Source organism: Zingiber officinale, chromosome 5A (genome assembly GCF_018446385.1).
Source record: "Zingiber officinale cultivar Zhangliang chromosome 5A, Zo_v1.1, whole genome shotgun sequence".
Classification (NCBI taxonomy): Eukaryota; Viridiplantae; Streptophyta; class Magnoliopsida; order Zingiberales; family Zingiberaceae; genus Zingiber; species Zingiber officinale.
This window is the reverse complement of record NC_055994.1, coordinates 146,059,770-146,072,226: the sequence shown is the minus strand read 5'-3', so window position 1 is coordinate 146,072,226 and position 12,457 is coordinate 146,059,770. Positions and strand designations below refer to the sequence as shown.

Below are 12,457 nucleotides of genomic sequence, written 5' to 3'. Positions count from 1 at the left end.
AAGTACGTCTTCAGCTCTTCGAACGCCCGATCGCATTCTTCATCCCAATGGAACTTGGTAGCCTTGCGTAAGATTTTTAAAAATGGGAGACTCCGATTGGCCGTCTTCGAGATGAATCTGGACAATGCTGTTATCCGACCAGTCAAGCGCTGTACTTCCCTCAGATTTCTCAGAGGCGGCATATCTTGTAATGCTTTCACCTTGCTGGGATTTGCCTCGATGCCCCGTTCGGTCACTATGTAGCCCAAGAAACGCCCGCCTTTTGCTCCGAACAGACACTTCTGAGGGTTCAGCTTAACTCCATACTGCCTCAGCGTTCGGAAAGTCTCCTCCATGTCTTTCAAGAGATCGACCGCTCGGACGGACTTGATGAGAATATCATCCACGTACACTTCCAAATTTCATCCGATCTGCTCCTTGAACACTTTGTTCATCAAGCGCTGGTAGGTTGCCCCCGCGTTCTTCAGTCCGAACGGCATCACATTGTAGCAGTATGTGCCATCGGCTGTAACGAAGCTAACCTTCTCTTGATCTTCTCGGGCGAGCGACACTTGATGGTAGCCCTGATAAGCGTCGAGCATGCATATCAACTCGCAGCCGGCTGTGGAGTCCACCAGTTGATCGATCCGGGGCAGAGGATAAAAATCCTTTGGGCACGCTTTGTTGAGATCCCGGAAATAGATGCACACTCTCCACTTGTTGCCCGGCTTGGAGACTAGTACCACGTTCGCCAGCTAGCTCGGGAACTGGACCTCGTGTATGTGGCCGGCCTCTAGGAGCCTCTCGACCTCCGCTCGGATGATGGCATTTTGTTCGGCGCTGAAGTCCCTCTTCCTTTGCTTCACTGGCCGAGCGTCCGGTCGGACGTGGAGCTCGTGCTGCGCTATATTCGGCGAAATTCCGGGCAGCTCATGCGTCGACCAAACGAAGACATCACAGTTTCTCTGGAGGCATTTGATCACTTCCTCTTTCTGGCTTGCCTCCAGATCGGCCGCAATGAATGTGGTGGCCTCCGATCGGGTCGGGTGAATATGCACTTCCTCTTTTTCTTCATAAACCAAAGTGGGTGGTTTTTCGGTTATAGCGTTCATCTCGATCCGTGGCGTCTTCCGAGCGGAATTTAGTTCAGCTTGGACCATCTCGACGTAGCATCGCCGAGCCTCCAGTTGGTCTCCTCGTACTTCTCCCACTTTATCTTCCACTGGGAACTTAATTTTCTGGTGGAAAGTGGAGACAGCCGCTCGGAACTCGCTGAGCGTCGATCGCCCCAAGATAACGTTGTATGCTGAGGGAGAGTCGACCACGACGAAGTTTGCAGTCCGCGTCCTTCTGAGCGTCTCCTCTCCCAGCGAAATAGCCAGCCGGATCTGTCCGACCGACAGAACTTCATTGCCCGTAAACCCGTAGAGGGGGGTTGTCATGGGCAGCAGTTCAGCTCGATCAATTTACAGTTGGTCGAAGGCCTTTTTGAATATAATATTGACCGAGCTTCCTGTATCAATGAAAACGTGGTGAATAGTGTAGTTAGCTATTACCGCTTTGATGAGGAGAGCGTCGTCATGTGGCACTTCGACTCCCTCCAAGTCCCTGGGCCCGAAACTGATTTCGGGTCCGCTCGCCCGTTCTTGGCTACAACCGACAGCATGGATCTGAAGCTGCCGGACGCCTGCCTTCTTTGCTCTGTTGGAGTCGCCTCCGGTCGGCCCGCCAGCTATAATGTTGATTTCGCCTCGGGAAGTATTGCTTCTATTTTCTTCTTCCCGAGCGGACGGCCTAAGCCTCTCCCTAGACATCCGGGGATTGTCCTCACGCCTCGGAGTATGATGCCGCTCGGGAGTCTGTCTCTGTCGCTTGTCGGATATCATCCAATCGGCCTCACGAGGTCGCTGTCGCCTGTCGGATGATGGCGATCGACGGCGGCCACTCCGGGGAACGAGGTGGGCGATCAAGGGAAGGCTTCGGCAATCTCTTGTGTTATGTGTGTCGGTCTGGTGGAATGAGCATAACATGGGGGTCCATACCTTCTTCTTTGGTTTGGGTCGCTGGGCAGCTACCTCTTGGACATGGGACCTCGCATGGTGAGAGCGGACTGCTTCGGCCCGCGGTCCTCTGGGCGGCTCCTGGCGAGTGACAGGCTTCCGCTCGGCAGGTGCTGGCCGGTCAATTGTGACTTCTTTTCTTCGGGCCACCTGGGCTTCCTCCACGTTGATGTATTCATTGGCCCGGTGTAACATATGATCGTAGTCTTGGGGCGGCTTCCGAATGAGCGATCGGAAGAAGTCACCGTCCACGAGGCCTTGCGTGAACGCATTCATCATCGTTTCTAAGGTGGCCGTTGGAATGTCCATGGCCACCTGGTTGAATCGCTGGATATAAGCTCTAAGCGGCTCTCTGGGCTCTTGCTTGATGGCGAACATGCTGACACTTGTCTTCTGATAATGCCGACTGCTTGCAAAGTGGTGGAGGAAGGCCGTGCAGAACTCCTTGAAACTTGTGATGGATCCGTCCGGAAGCCTCCGAAACCACCGTTCCGCCGATCCCGAGAGGGTGGTAAGGAACACTCGGCACTTTACTTCATCTGTGTATTGATGAAGGGTGACTGTGTTGTCGAACTTACCCAGGTGATCGTCCGGGTCGGTGGTTCCATTGTATTCACCGATCGCCGGGGGCACATAGTGCTTTGGCAGAGCGTCTCGCAAGATGACCTCCGAAAACTGCATGTTGATCCGCTCAGGGGAGGCGTCCGCTCGGGGGGCCTTGCCTTTTCTATTGTCTCGTATTGGCACTTCATCTGATGAAGATCCTCGATCATGATTGACTGTTGCAGTTTCAGGAGGCGTGCGGAATAGGGCCCGATGAAATGGAACCGTGGCATGCGGTGCTTCCGCTCGGCCCCCTGATACTAATGTCGTTTGCTGCTCAATCCGCTCGGCTTGCGACTTATGTCTCTGTTCCACAAGCTTAGCTGCTCTTGTCTCGATCAAAGCATCGAGCTCCTCTGTGGAGAGCATCACCGAGTGCGGTCGTCCAGCTTCGTCCATTGCTTCCTATCGGATGCAGGAGCGTTCCCACAGATGGCGCCAAATTGATCCTGTCCGAACGCTGAATCAACGGATGCTGGGCACGTGGCGCTCTCCGAACTGCTGACGTGGATCTACAACCGGTCGTACGGACCTCCGGCGAACCTGCAAAGAAGTCGGGCCGGGAAGGGGTTCCCGGCGATGACCCTCCGACGCTCAAGTCAGTCAAGTGGACAACAAAGAAGTGGCTCCCAATATCAGAGAATGCGTACCTCCGGCCAAGTGTGAGACTCCTTATATAGAGCTGTGAAGAGGCTCACGCACACATACCGAGGCAAATACGTGTCCTCAGCCCATACCTCAGTATGAGCTTGTCAGAAAAGCTTACCTGACACCATACTGCTACAGTCCGAGCACATCTCTGATGGGACAGCGGAACCTTCTGTCATAAGATTTTGCGTATGGCCTGGTCGTTGCACATAACCGCTGTCAGAAGATGTTCCCTTGTCCTTTTGTCTCTTCTTACCCCATGCCGAGCGTCCGGCCGGTCGGCAGTTCCCTTGCGTCCGGCCGGTCGTATGTGCTGGTCTGCTCGGGAGATTCCCGATCGGGTGCTCTGCTGACTGTTCACAGTATTGTTGTTTTCTGCCTCGGCCGAGCAGGCTACCCGATCGGCCCGACGACCCTGTTCCCCATGAGCGTCGGAGACCTGACTCCCCTTCGGGTTGTTTTTGATTCCGCTGGGACCCTATTCGGCCGACCGGTCTCCCCTTCTCCGGTTGACCGTTTGACCCTTTGACTTCCACGTGGTGTTGACTTCCCTCAGAGGGGGTCCCTGTTCTTACCACCGGATCACTTAACATAACATGTGAGACCTTTAGAAACCCTAGGTAGCTCCTTAACCTCATTTTTCTTGTCTTGGCCGAAACTTGTGAGCATGAATCTTAGGTTTTTCAAGCAACATAAAAACATGGAATCAATAACCTAAGTTCTCATAATACTTAACATAACATGTGAGTCCCTTAGAAACCCTAGGTAGCTTCTTAACCTAATTCTCTTGTCTTGGCCGAAACATGTAAGCATGATTCTAGTTTTCTTTTAACAACTTAAAGCATGAAACTTTTATATCATACATAGTATAGCAAATGAGACTCTTAGTAGGCATAAATGAGGTTCTAACCCTAATGTTCAAATCTTGGCCGATACCTCTAGAAGCATGATTCTAAATTTTTATGCAACATTCGAACTTAAACTAACGATATATAGAAGATCATACATCATGAGGAAGCATAAGCAAGCATAATTTAAGTCTAAAAACTTTCTCTAAACCCTTTTCATTTCCTTTGGCTGAAACCTAAAGGTAAGACTCTAGGTTTTTAATGCAACATAAGGCATGGAAACTTAAACTAACATTATATAGAAAGTCATACATCATGAGGAAGCATAAGCAAGCATAATTTAGGTCTAAAAACTTTCTCTAAACCTTTTCATTTCTTTTGGCCAAAACCTAAAGGTAAGACTCTAGGTTTTTAATGCAACATAAGGCATGGAAACTTAAACTAACATTATATAGAAAGTCATACATCATGAGGAAGCATAAGCAAGCATAATTTAGGTCTAAAAACTTTCTCTAAGGCCTTTATTTCTTCTTGGCCGAAACCCTAAAAGCATAGTTCCAAGTTTTTTTTTTTTTTTACAACATGAAGCATGGAAACTCTTAGTAACTATAGGTAACCTCTTAACTTTATCTTGGCTGAAACTTTACAAGGTAAGACCCTAGGTTTTTCAAGCAACCTTTAAGCATAAAGCATACGAAAGCTACTTGTACTGCAGGTGAGGGAATACTTACTTCCTTTCGCTAAGGAAAAGTATCCTTGCTTGAGAAGTTTTCCTAGGAAGAAGACCCCTTAGCTTGGTTTCGGCAATGAAGAAGATGGGCTTGGGATTTCGGTGGGAGAAGGAAGGAGGAGGAAGAAAGAAGAAAAAATGAAGTTTTCCTTTTCTTTCTCTTATTTATGCTAAATGAAGGAAGAAGGAAAAAACATCTTTTCATTGGGAAGGAAGAAGGAAACTCAAACTTTTCCTTCTAAGTGAAGGGGGCCTTCACTTTCACCACCCTTAACTACAATCTCCCTTCTCTTCCTAACAGCACACCCTTGCTGGGGCTACTGGTTATCACATACAACCGCCTACCAAGAGGTTCAAGGTTTAAACCTTGGTCATGCCTCTTTTTTTTGGTTCTTTTTTGCTCTTTATTTTTGAAAAGTCTACATAAAGTTCATTTTAATCATGCAATAATTTATATAAAATTGCTAGGGATCCTATAGGTGTTATATTAATTATCTTGTCAATAAATCTTTATAACAAATAAATTTACCTCAAACACCGTGAATTTTGTATGCCACGATAATGTGGGTGTATACAAAACCAAACATTTGTAAGAGGGGTTTTTAATTTTATTATCTTGTCAACTTATCTTTATGACAAATTAATAGTTGTTTTCCTTTGATCACACAAATAATAGCAGTGACTCCGATGGGGAGGATACTATTAGACGTGTCAAGTGTATACCATTACTTGACACTAAATCCATTAATAAGATTGTGCCCCTTCCGATGGGGAAGATCACACGCTCTTAATTAATTTCCTATAGTCATCCAAAATGGAAGTTTGACCTAATGATCCGCAAACAAACTCATCCGATATGGAGGAAAGCACTCAGAGCCAATGCGCAAGTTTGTTTGCATCACTTACAAACCAGTAATGGAGACCGTGGAATTTATTAAAATAAATCTCTCTCCCAGTTAGTTATTTAAAGTGAGGAATTTTAAACTATCCTAGCATACATCACATGCATACACATCACAGTAAATAAAAGCAATAAATATGAAAATTTATTTTTCAACTATTATGGCATTTTTCCATCACTGTCCTCCGTGTGCTCCAACCCTAGCTGCTGCCATCTTTAGCCACCACCATTGAGTCGAGTTGTCGCATCCATCTTGCTTCTTATTCCGCTGCGCCTCTGGTCCTCAAAAAATACCACGCCTCGCAAGCATTCGATTTGCGACAAAAATAGAATTTTACATATATCGATCCTATATTCCACGAAGGAATGTACATGTAATCTAGATCAAAAATAAAATTCTAAAATCCTAGGGCTAATACAGCTCCTGCTGTATCAGTTACATACAATCATGCACACATAAAAATAATGCCTTTGACACATCCAAGGGTCCAATCACACACAACATATATAAGTCATAATAGTTGGAGCCTGCAATCACAAAGTTATCACATCCTACTATTATTCTGCCTAAATTATGTATGCCATGTGCATAACCTATTTGAAAACCAAAACACATAGAGGCAAACCCTAGATCTGATACCAATTGTTGGTTGGTCCTAGGAAGATCGTACCGGTTCCACTGTACAAAAATTTTGTACACGTGTCGAACCTTTCCTAAACAACCTATTGTGTTCTTTAGAAATTAAATTAGGAATCGCAGATGGAACTTAACATCATTGATTCCAAATTTAACTTATCTGTTCTTGATGGTTTAGATTTGGATCGCAAGCGGAACTTAACACTATTGATCCAAATCCACCTATATTATTAATTCCATTAAATATTAATTTCTAAAATTGGCTTCCAGGACTGCATGGCAAGGCACATGACCTTCTTGGATATGGGAGCAACCACCACCGCCTAGACAAAGCCTTTTAAGGAAAGATAATATTTAATTTCCTTAAATAACTCCAGGTTAACCAAAAAGAACAATCGAATCACAAATTCGACAAAGTAAAAAAAACACAAACTCGAAAATAAATTCGAAAAACTAGATCTAATGCCTCTTGTGTTTGGAATTCATACAAAAGAAAAACAACTAGTATGATGCAAAAATTAATTACTAATTATACCTTCCTTTGTATATAACGACCTCTTGATCTTATACCGTATTCCTCTTCTTATCTCGGACGTTGTGTGAGCAACGATCTACCGAGATGAGAACCACCCAAGCCCTTCTTCTTCCTCCTTACAAGTTTCGGCCAAAACAAAGATCCTCCAAGGATGTAAAATTTCGGCCACCACCACCAAGCTCTAAGGGATGCAAGAAACAAAGCCTCCTTTCTCTCATTCTTCTCCTAGCTCTAGGGTCGACCACACCAAGGAGGATAAGAGAGGAAGAAAAAGAATAGAGTTGTTACCCATGAAGGCACCTCTACCCCCTCTTTTATAATCCTTGGTCTTGGCAAATAAGGAAATTTAAATAAAAACTTCCTTAATTCCTTTGCCATGAAAAAAAAAAATTAATTGATAAAAATCAGTTTTCTTTTCTCTAATTAAAGTGGTCGGCCATTGAATTCTCCATCAAGGAAAGTTTTTATTCACAAGAATTAAAACTTCCTAATTTGTTTCCGAAAATTTATAAAAAATTTCTCCAATAATATTTCCCTTCATGGTGGATTATAAAAAGGAATTTTTATAAATTAAAATCTTTCTTTTAAACATGTGGATAATTTTTAAAAAGAAAGTTATCTCTAAAAAATTAAAATCTCCTTTCGATATACAAATAAGGAAAGATATCAAATCTCTTCTTAATCTTTTGTAAAAACTTATAAAAGAAATATTTAATTTTTAAACTCTCTTTTAAATCATGAACATGGTTAAAAAAGGAAAGTTTCCTTAAAATTAAAATCCACCTTTCAATCTACAAATAAAGAAAGATTTCAAATCTTTTCTAAATCTTTTGTAGAAAGCTATAAAAGGAAAAATTTAAATTTTAAACTCTCTTTTAAAACCATGATATCCACATTAAGAAAAGATTAAAAATAAAATCCCTTTTAATATAATGTGGCCGCCCACACCAAGCTTGGGTTCAAGCTAGGGCCGACCACACCAACTCAACTCATCCTATTTACTTGGCCGACCTAAGCTTGGGTTCCAAGCTTGCTTGGTCGACCCCAATAGGATGGGTATAAAGGTGGGTAAGAAGTGGGTATGTGGTGGGTATAAATCTCTATATACAAGAGGCTACGATAGGGACCGAGAGGAGAAATTGGTTTTGGTCTCCCGATGAAATTAAGCTTCTCATGTTCGCCTCGAACACTCAACTTAATTTCATCAATAATAATTCATACCACTAAAGAATTATTATTGAACTATCGCACCAATCCCAAATTAAGTTTTGGACTCTTTCTTATTATGAGTGTGTTAGTCTCCCTGTGTTTAAGATGTCAACTGTCCACTAATTAATTGAGTTACTGACAACTCACTTTAATTAATATCTTAGTCCAAGAGTAGTACCACTCAACCTTATCGTCATGTCGGACTAAGTCCACCTGCAGGGTTTAACATGACAATCCTTATGAGCTCCTCTTGGGGGCATTCTCAACCTAGATTACTTGGATACAGTTTCCTTCCATAATCAACAACACACACTATAAGTAATATCATTTTCTAACTTATCAAGCTTATTGATTTATCAAGCTAAATCTCACCCACTGATAAGTCAAAGAAATAAATATTAAATATATGTGCTTGTTATTATATTAGGATTAAGAGCACACACTTCCATAACAACTAAGGTCTAGTTCTTTTATTAAGTCAGTATAAAAAGAACTTACCTTAAATGGTCATACTCAATACACTTAGAGTGTACTAGTGTAATTTATCAGTCAAGATAAACTAATACCCAATTACACTACGACTATTACCAATGGTTTGTTCCTTTCCATCTTAGTCGTGGGCAATTGTTTATAATTTATAAAGAACTGATAACATGATCTTCTGTGTGTGACACCACACACCATGTTATCTACGATATAAATTAATTGAACAACTACACTTAACATAAATGTAGGTATTCGACCATTCTGATTCTTTATTTCTAAATAAATGTTTATACAAAAGCTAGGCTTTTAGTATACACTCTAACAGGACTAAGTCCATTTGCAGAGTTTACATAATAATCCTTATGAACTCCTCAAGGGGATATCACCAACCTAGATCACTAGGACACAGTTTTATTCTATAATCAACAACAGATCATATAAATAATATCATTTTCCAACTTATCGAGCCTATTGATTTAACGTACTAAATCTCACCCTTTAATATACGTGCTTGTTATTATATCATGATTAAGAGTACACACTTCCATAATAACAGAGATCCTATTCTTTTTTACAGTCAGTATAAAAAGAACAAACTCAAATGGTCCTGCTCAATACACTCAGAGTGTACTAGTGTAATTTTATAGTTAAGATAAACTAATACAAAATTACACTACAACCATTCCAATGGTTTGTCCCATTCCATCTTAGTTGTGAGCAACTATTTATAATTTATAAGGAACTGATAACATGATCTTCTGTGTAACACTACACACCATGTTATCTTCAATATAAATTAAATGAACACTACATTTAGCATATAAATGTAGACATTTGACCGATGTGACTCTTATTTCAAAATAAATATTTATAAAAAAGTTAGAATTTTAGTATACATTCTAACAAATATCATCGGCCGGTCGGGCGATCAAGTCAACGCTCAGATGTCATCGGTCGATCGGGGCTACCACGCTCCGACCAGGGGAGAAGGTTCCGATCCGACCTCGCCTTTGACACGGGGAGGTGTCAAATGACAGACGCTTAATGAAGTATTGGACGTCGGACGGAGGAAGAAATAGTGTGCAGAAGCCGGGCTAAGCAGCTACCCTGCTCGGCCAAGCAGCAGGACTCGACGGGCAGAGTGGAATTCCGGATGAGCGGACGTGACAGAAGTACAGTGGAATTCCGCCCAAGCGGATGAGACACAAGTATAGTAAAACTTCGGCCGAACGGACGTGACACAAGCATAGTGGAGTCCCAACTGAGCGCACGCGACACAACCACAGTGGAGCTCCGGCTGAGCGGACAGGGCATAAGAACAACAAAGTTCCGACCGAGCGGCCAACCCGCTCGGCCTAGCAGCATACTTTCTCTAGTATCAATCGACATCCATTTGGGATTTAGTACCACCGACACCGAGTATGGACAACCAGAAGATCATATGGTGAAAACTTTCACTGTCACTTCAGAGATATTCTCGACCTATTAATTAAGGTACTGTGTCAGGAATATTTTATTGATAAGTCTTTTCAGAAAAAACTTAGGGAAGCGTGCCCACTTTAGGGAAGCGTGCCCACTTTAGGGAGCGTGCACGTGCGCTACAGGAGCTCTATATAAAGGGGGGTCCAAGCATCGGTGGAGGTACGCAATACGCGATAAACATTTCTCACTACTGTTCATTCTTGTTGCTCCGTCTTCTATTTCATCACCGGTGACTGACTTGAGCGTCGGAGGACCAACGTCGGACACCTTTTCCCTAGCTCGGTACTGACATAATCTGTGTTACAGGTCAGAGCGGAGTCTACATATGATCAACGAGAGTGCTACATCTCTAACTTTCCATCTCATCGACTTTGGGACAAGATGAATAAATCATGTAAAGAACAATCAAACGGACATGTTTACACGAAGCAATTAAACGAACTTTTATTTCAATTTCACCAGCATCCCATTACAAATTCAAATAATTGAGTAAAGAAAAATAATACAAATGAGAATTAAGGTAAGGAAGAAGTAGGGCAAACTCCAATTGCTCCCTCATGCATGCAACAATAAACTAATTCCTCACACTAGATCTTAAGCAGCACTCAAAGTGTTCCCGATATCGATAACAAATCGATAGCGGACATCAGCCTTTGCGACCCTCTCCATGGCTTTGTTCACATAATCCATGCTGATAAGCTCGATATCTGCCGTCACATTGTGCTCTGCCGCAAAATCTATCATCTCCTGAGTCTCCTTCATCCCACCAATTGCACTCCCTACGATAGATTTCCCACCTGAACTCGATCAAATTAGACACCAATGCACAAAGCACAAGAGCTAGTCAGAAATAATGAACATGGAGAAAGATAAAGGGCAATGGGTGATTAATTACCTAGAAGTAAGGGGAAAGCATAGATCTCTAATGGCTTCTCTGGAGCACCGACCATGACCATTTGTCCAAAAGTTTTGAGAAGAGACAGCAATGGAGTTACTTCATGAGCTGCTGAGACTGTGTTGATTATGCCGTCCATGGTTCCCCAAGCGGCCTTCATCTCATCGGGGTCTTTGCTGACCAGGAAAGCGTCGGCGCCCAGTCGCTCGACGGCCTCCTGCCTTTTGCTCGGCGACGTGCTGATCACCGTCACCTTCGCGCCGAAGGCCTTGCCGAACTTGACGGCGACGTGGCCGAGCCCGCCGAGGCCCACCACTCCGATGTGCTTCCCGGGGACGTCGAACCCGAAGCGCTTCATTGGACTGTAGACCGTGATGCCGGCGCAGAGCAGCGGCGCGCCGCGGTCGAGCGGCATGCCCGCCGGGAACCGCACCGCGAAGTGCTCCTCCACCACGACGGAGTCGGAGTAGCCGCCGTAGGTGACGGTGCCGTCGGCGTCGGTGGAGTTGTAGGTCAAGATCATGCCGGGGCAGTAGTTCTCCTGGTGCCCCGTGCACTCGTGGCAGCTGCGGCAGGAGTTGACCATGCAGCCCACCCCGGCGTGGTCGCCCACCTTGAACCTGTCCACCTTGCCGCCCACCTCGGTGACAACGCCGACGATCTCGTGACTGCAACGCCAACAAATTAAATTCCCCCAATAAAATTTCGAAAACAGAGAGCAAGTCCAAGATCTGGATGCATAATTAACTTAATTACCCAGGCACGATCGGGTAGACGGAGTTTTGCCACTCGTTCTTGACGGAGTGGAGGTCGGAGTGGCAGATGCCGCAGTACAAGATCTTGATGGTCACATCGTTCTCCCCATTTTTCCTGTCAAGCATTTCGACGACCACTTCTCAGGCAATCGTCCCATCATCTTTCGGAAGAATCTATTTGCATGCACAATTAGCAGTACCTCCGGGAGAATGTGAAAGGCGAGAGGACGCCTGAGGTGTCTCTGGCGGCCCATCCGAAAGCAGGGCTGCGGCGGACCTCCTCCGGCGATGCGGCGGCGATGTTCCCGTTCTCCATGTATCGTTCGTTCTTCGACGCACTGGCTAGTGCTTCGTTAGATGAAGTGACGGTTAAATTGGGCGAACAGGCGAAGTATTTGAGGGGCTTAAATAGGAAGGTGGATCATGGATTCATGGATCAGTGACGTAATCAATGACTCTTTGCGAGCGGTTGCGCAACTGATGACGTTTTATCTCCCAATTCAATATGTGAGGGCAAAAGAAGTTGATAAAACCATTCAACAGAGTGGATGAAGCGAAGAAGAATTAGTCAAAGAAAAAATTCTCACAGTAAATTCATGTTTTTTTAAATATGAACTCCAAATTTTTTGATAGAGATTCTAATTATTCTCTATTTATTATCAAAATAGAAGATATAATGTTAATTATCA

At 44.0% G+C, this 12,457-nt stretch overlaps 1 protein-coding gene across 1 annotated transcript; it reads right to left on the bottom strand.

Annotated features, from left to right (window-relative positions):
- Nucleotides 1-10,564: 10,564 nt before the first annotated feature.
- On the bottom strand, nucleotides 10,565-12,129 carry LOC121982267 (probable mannitol dehydrogenase). The gene is made up of 4 exons (XM_042535254.1): nucleotides 11,969-12,129; nucleotides 11,770-11,883; nucleotides 11,014-11,681; nucleotides 10,565-10,915 (listed from the first exon to the last, which is right to left on the bottom strand). The coding sequence occupies exons 1-4, from the start codon at nucleotides 12,082-12,084 to the stop codon at nucleotides 10,713-10,715; spliced, it is 1,101 nt and encodes a 366-aa protein (XP_042391188.1). The 5' UTR covers nucleotides 12,085-12,129; the 3' UTR covers nucleotides 10,565-10,712.
- Between the last annotated feature and the right edge of the window lie 328 nt (nucleotides 12,130-12,457).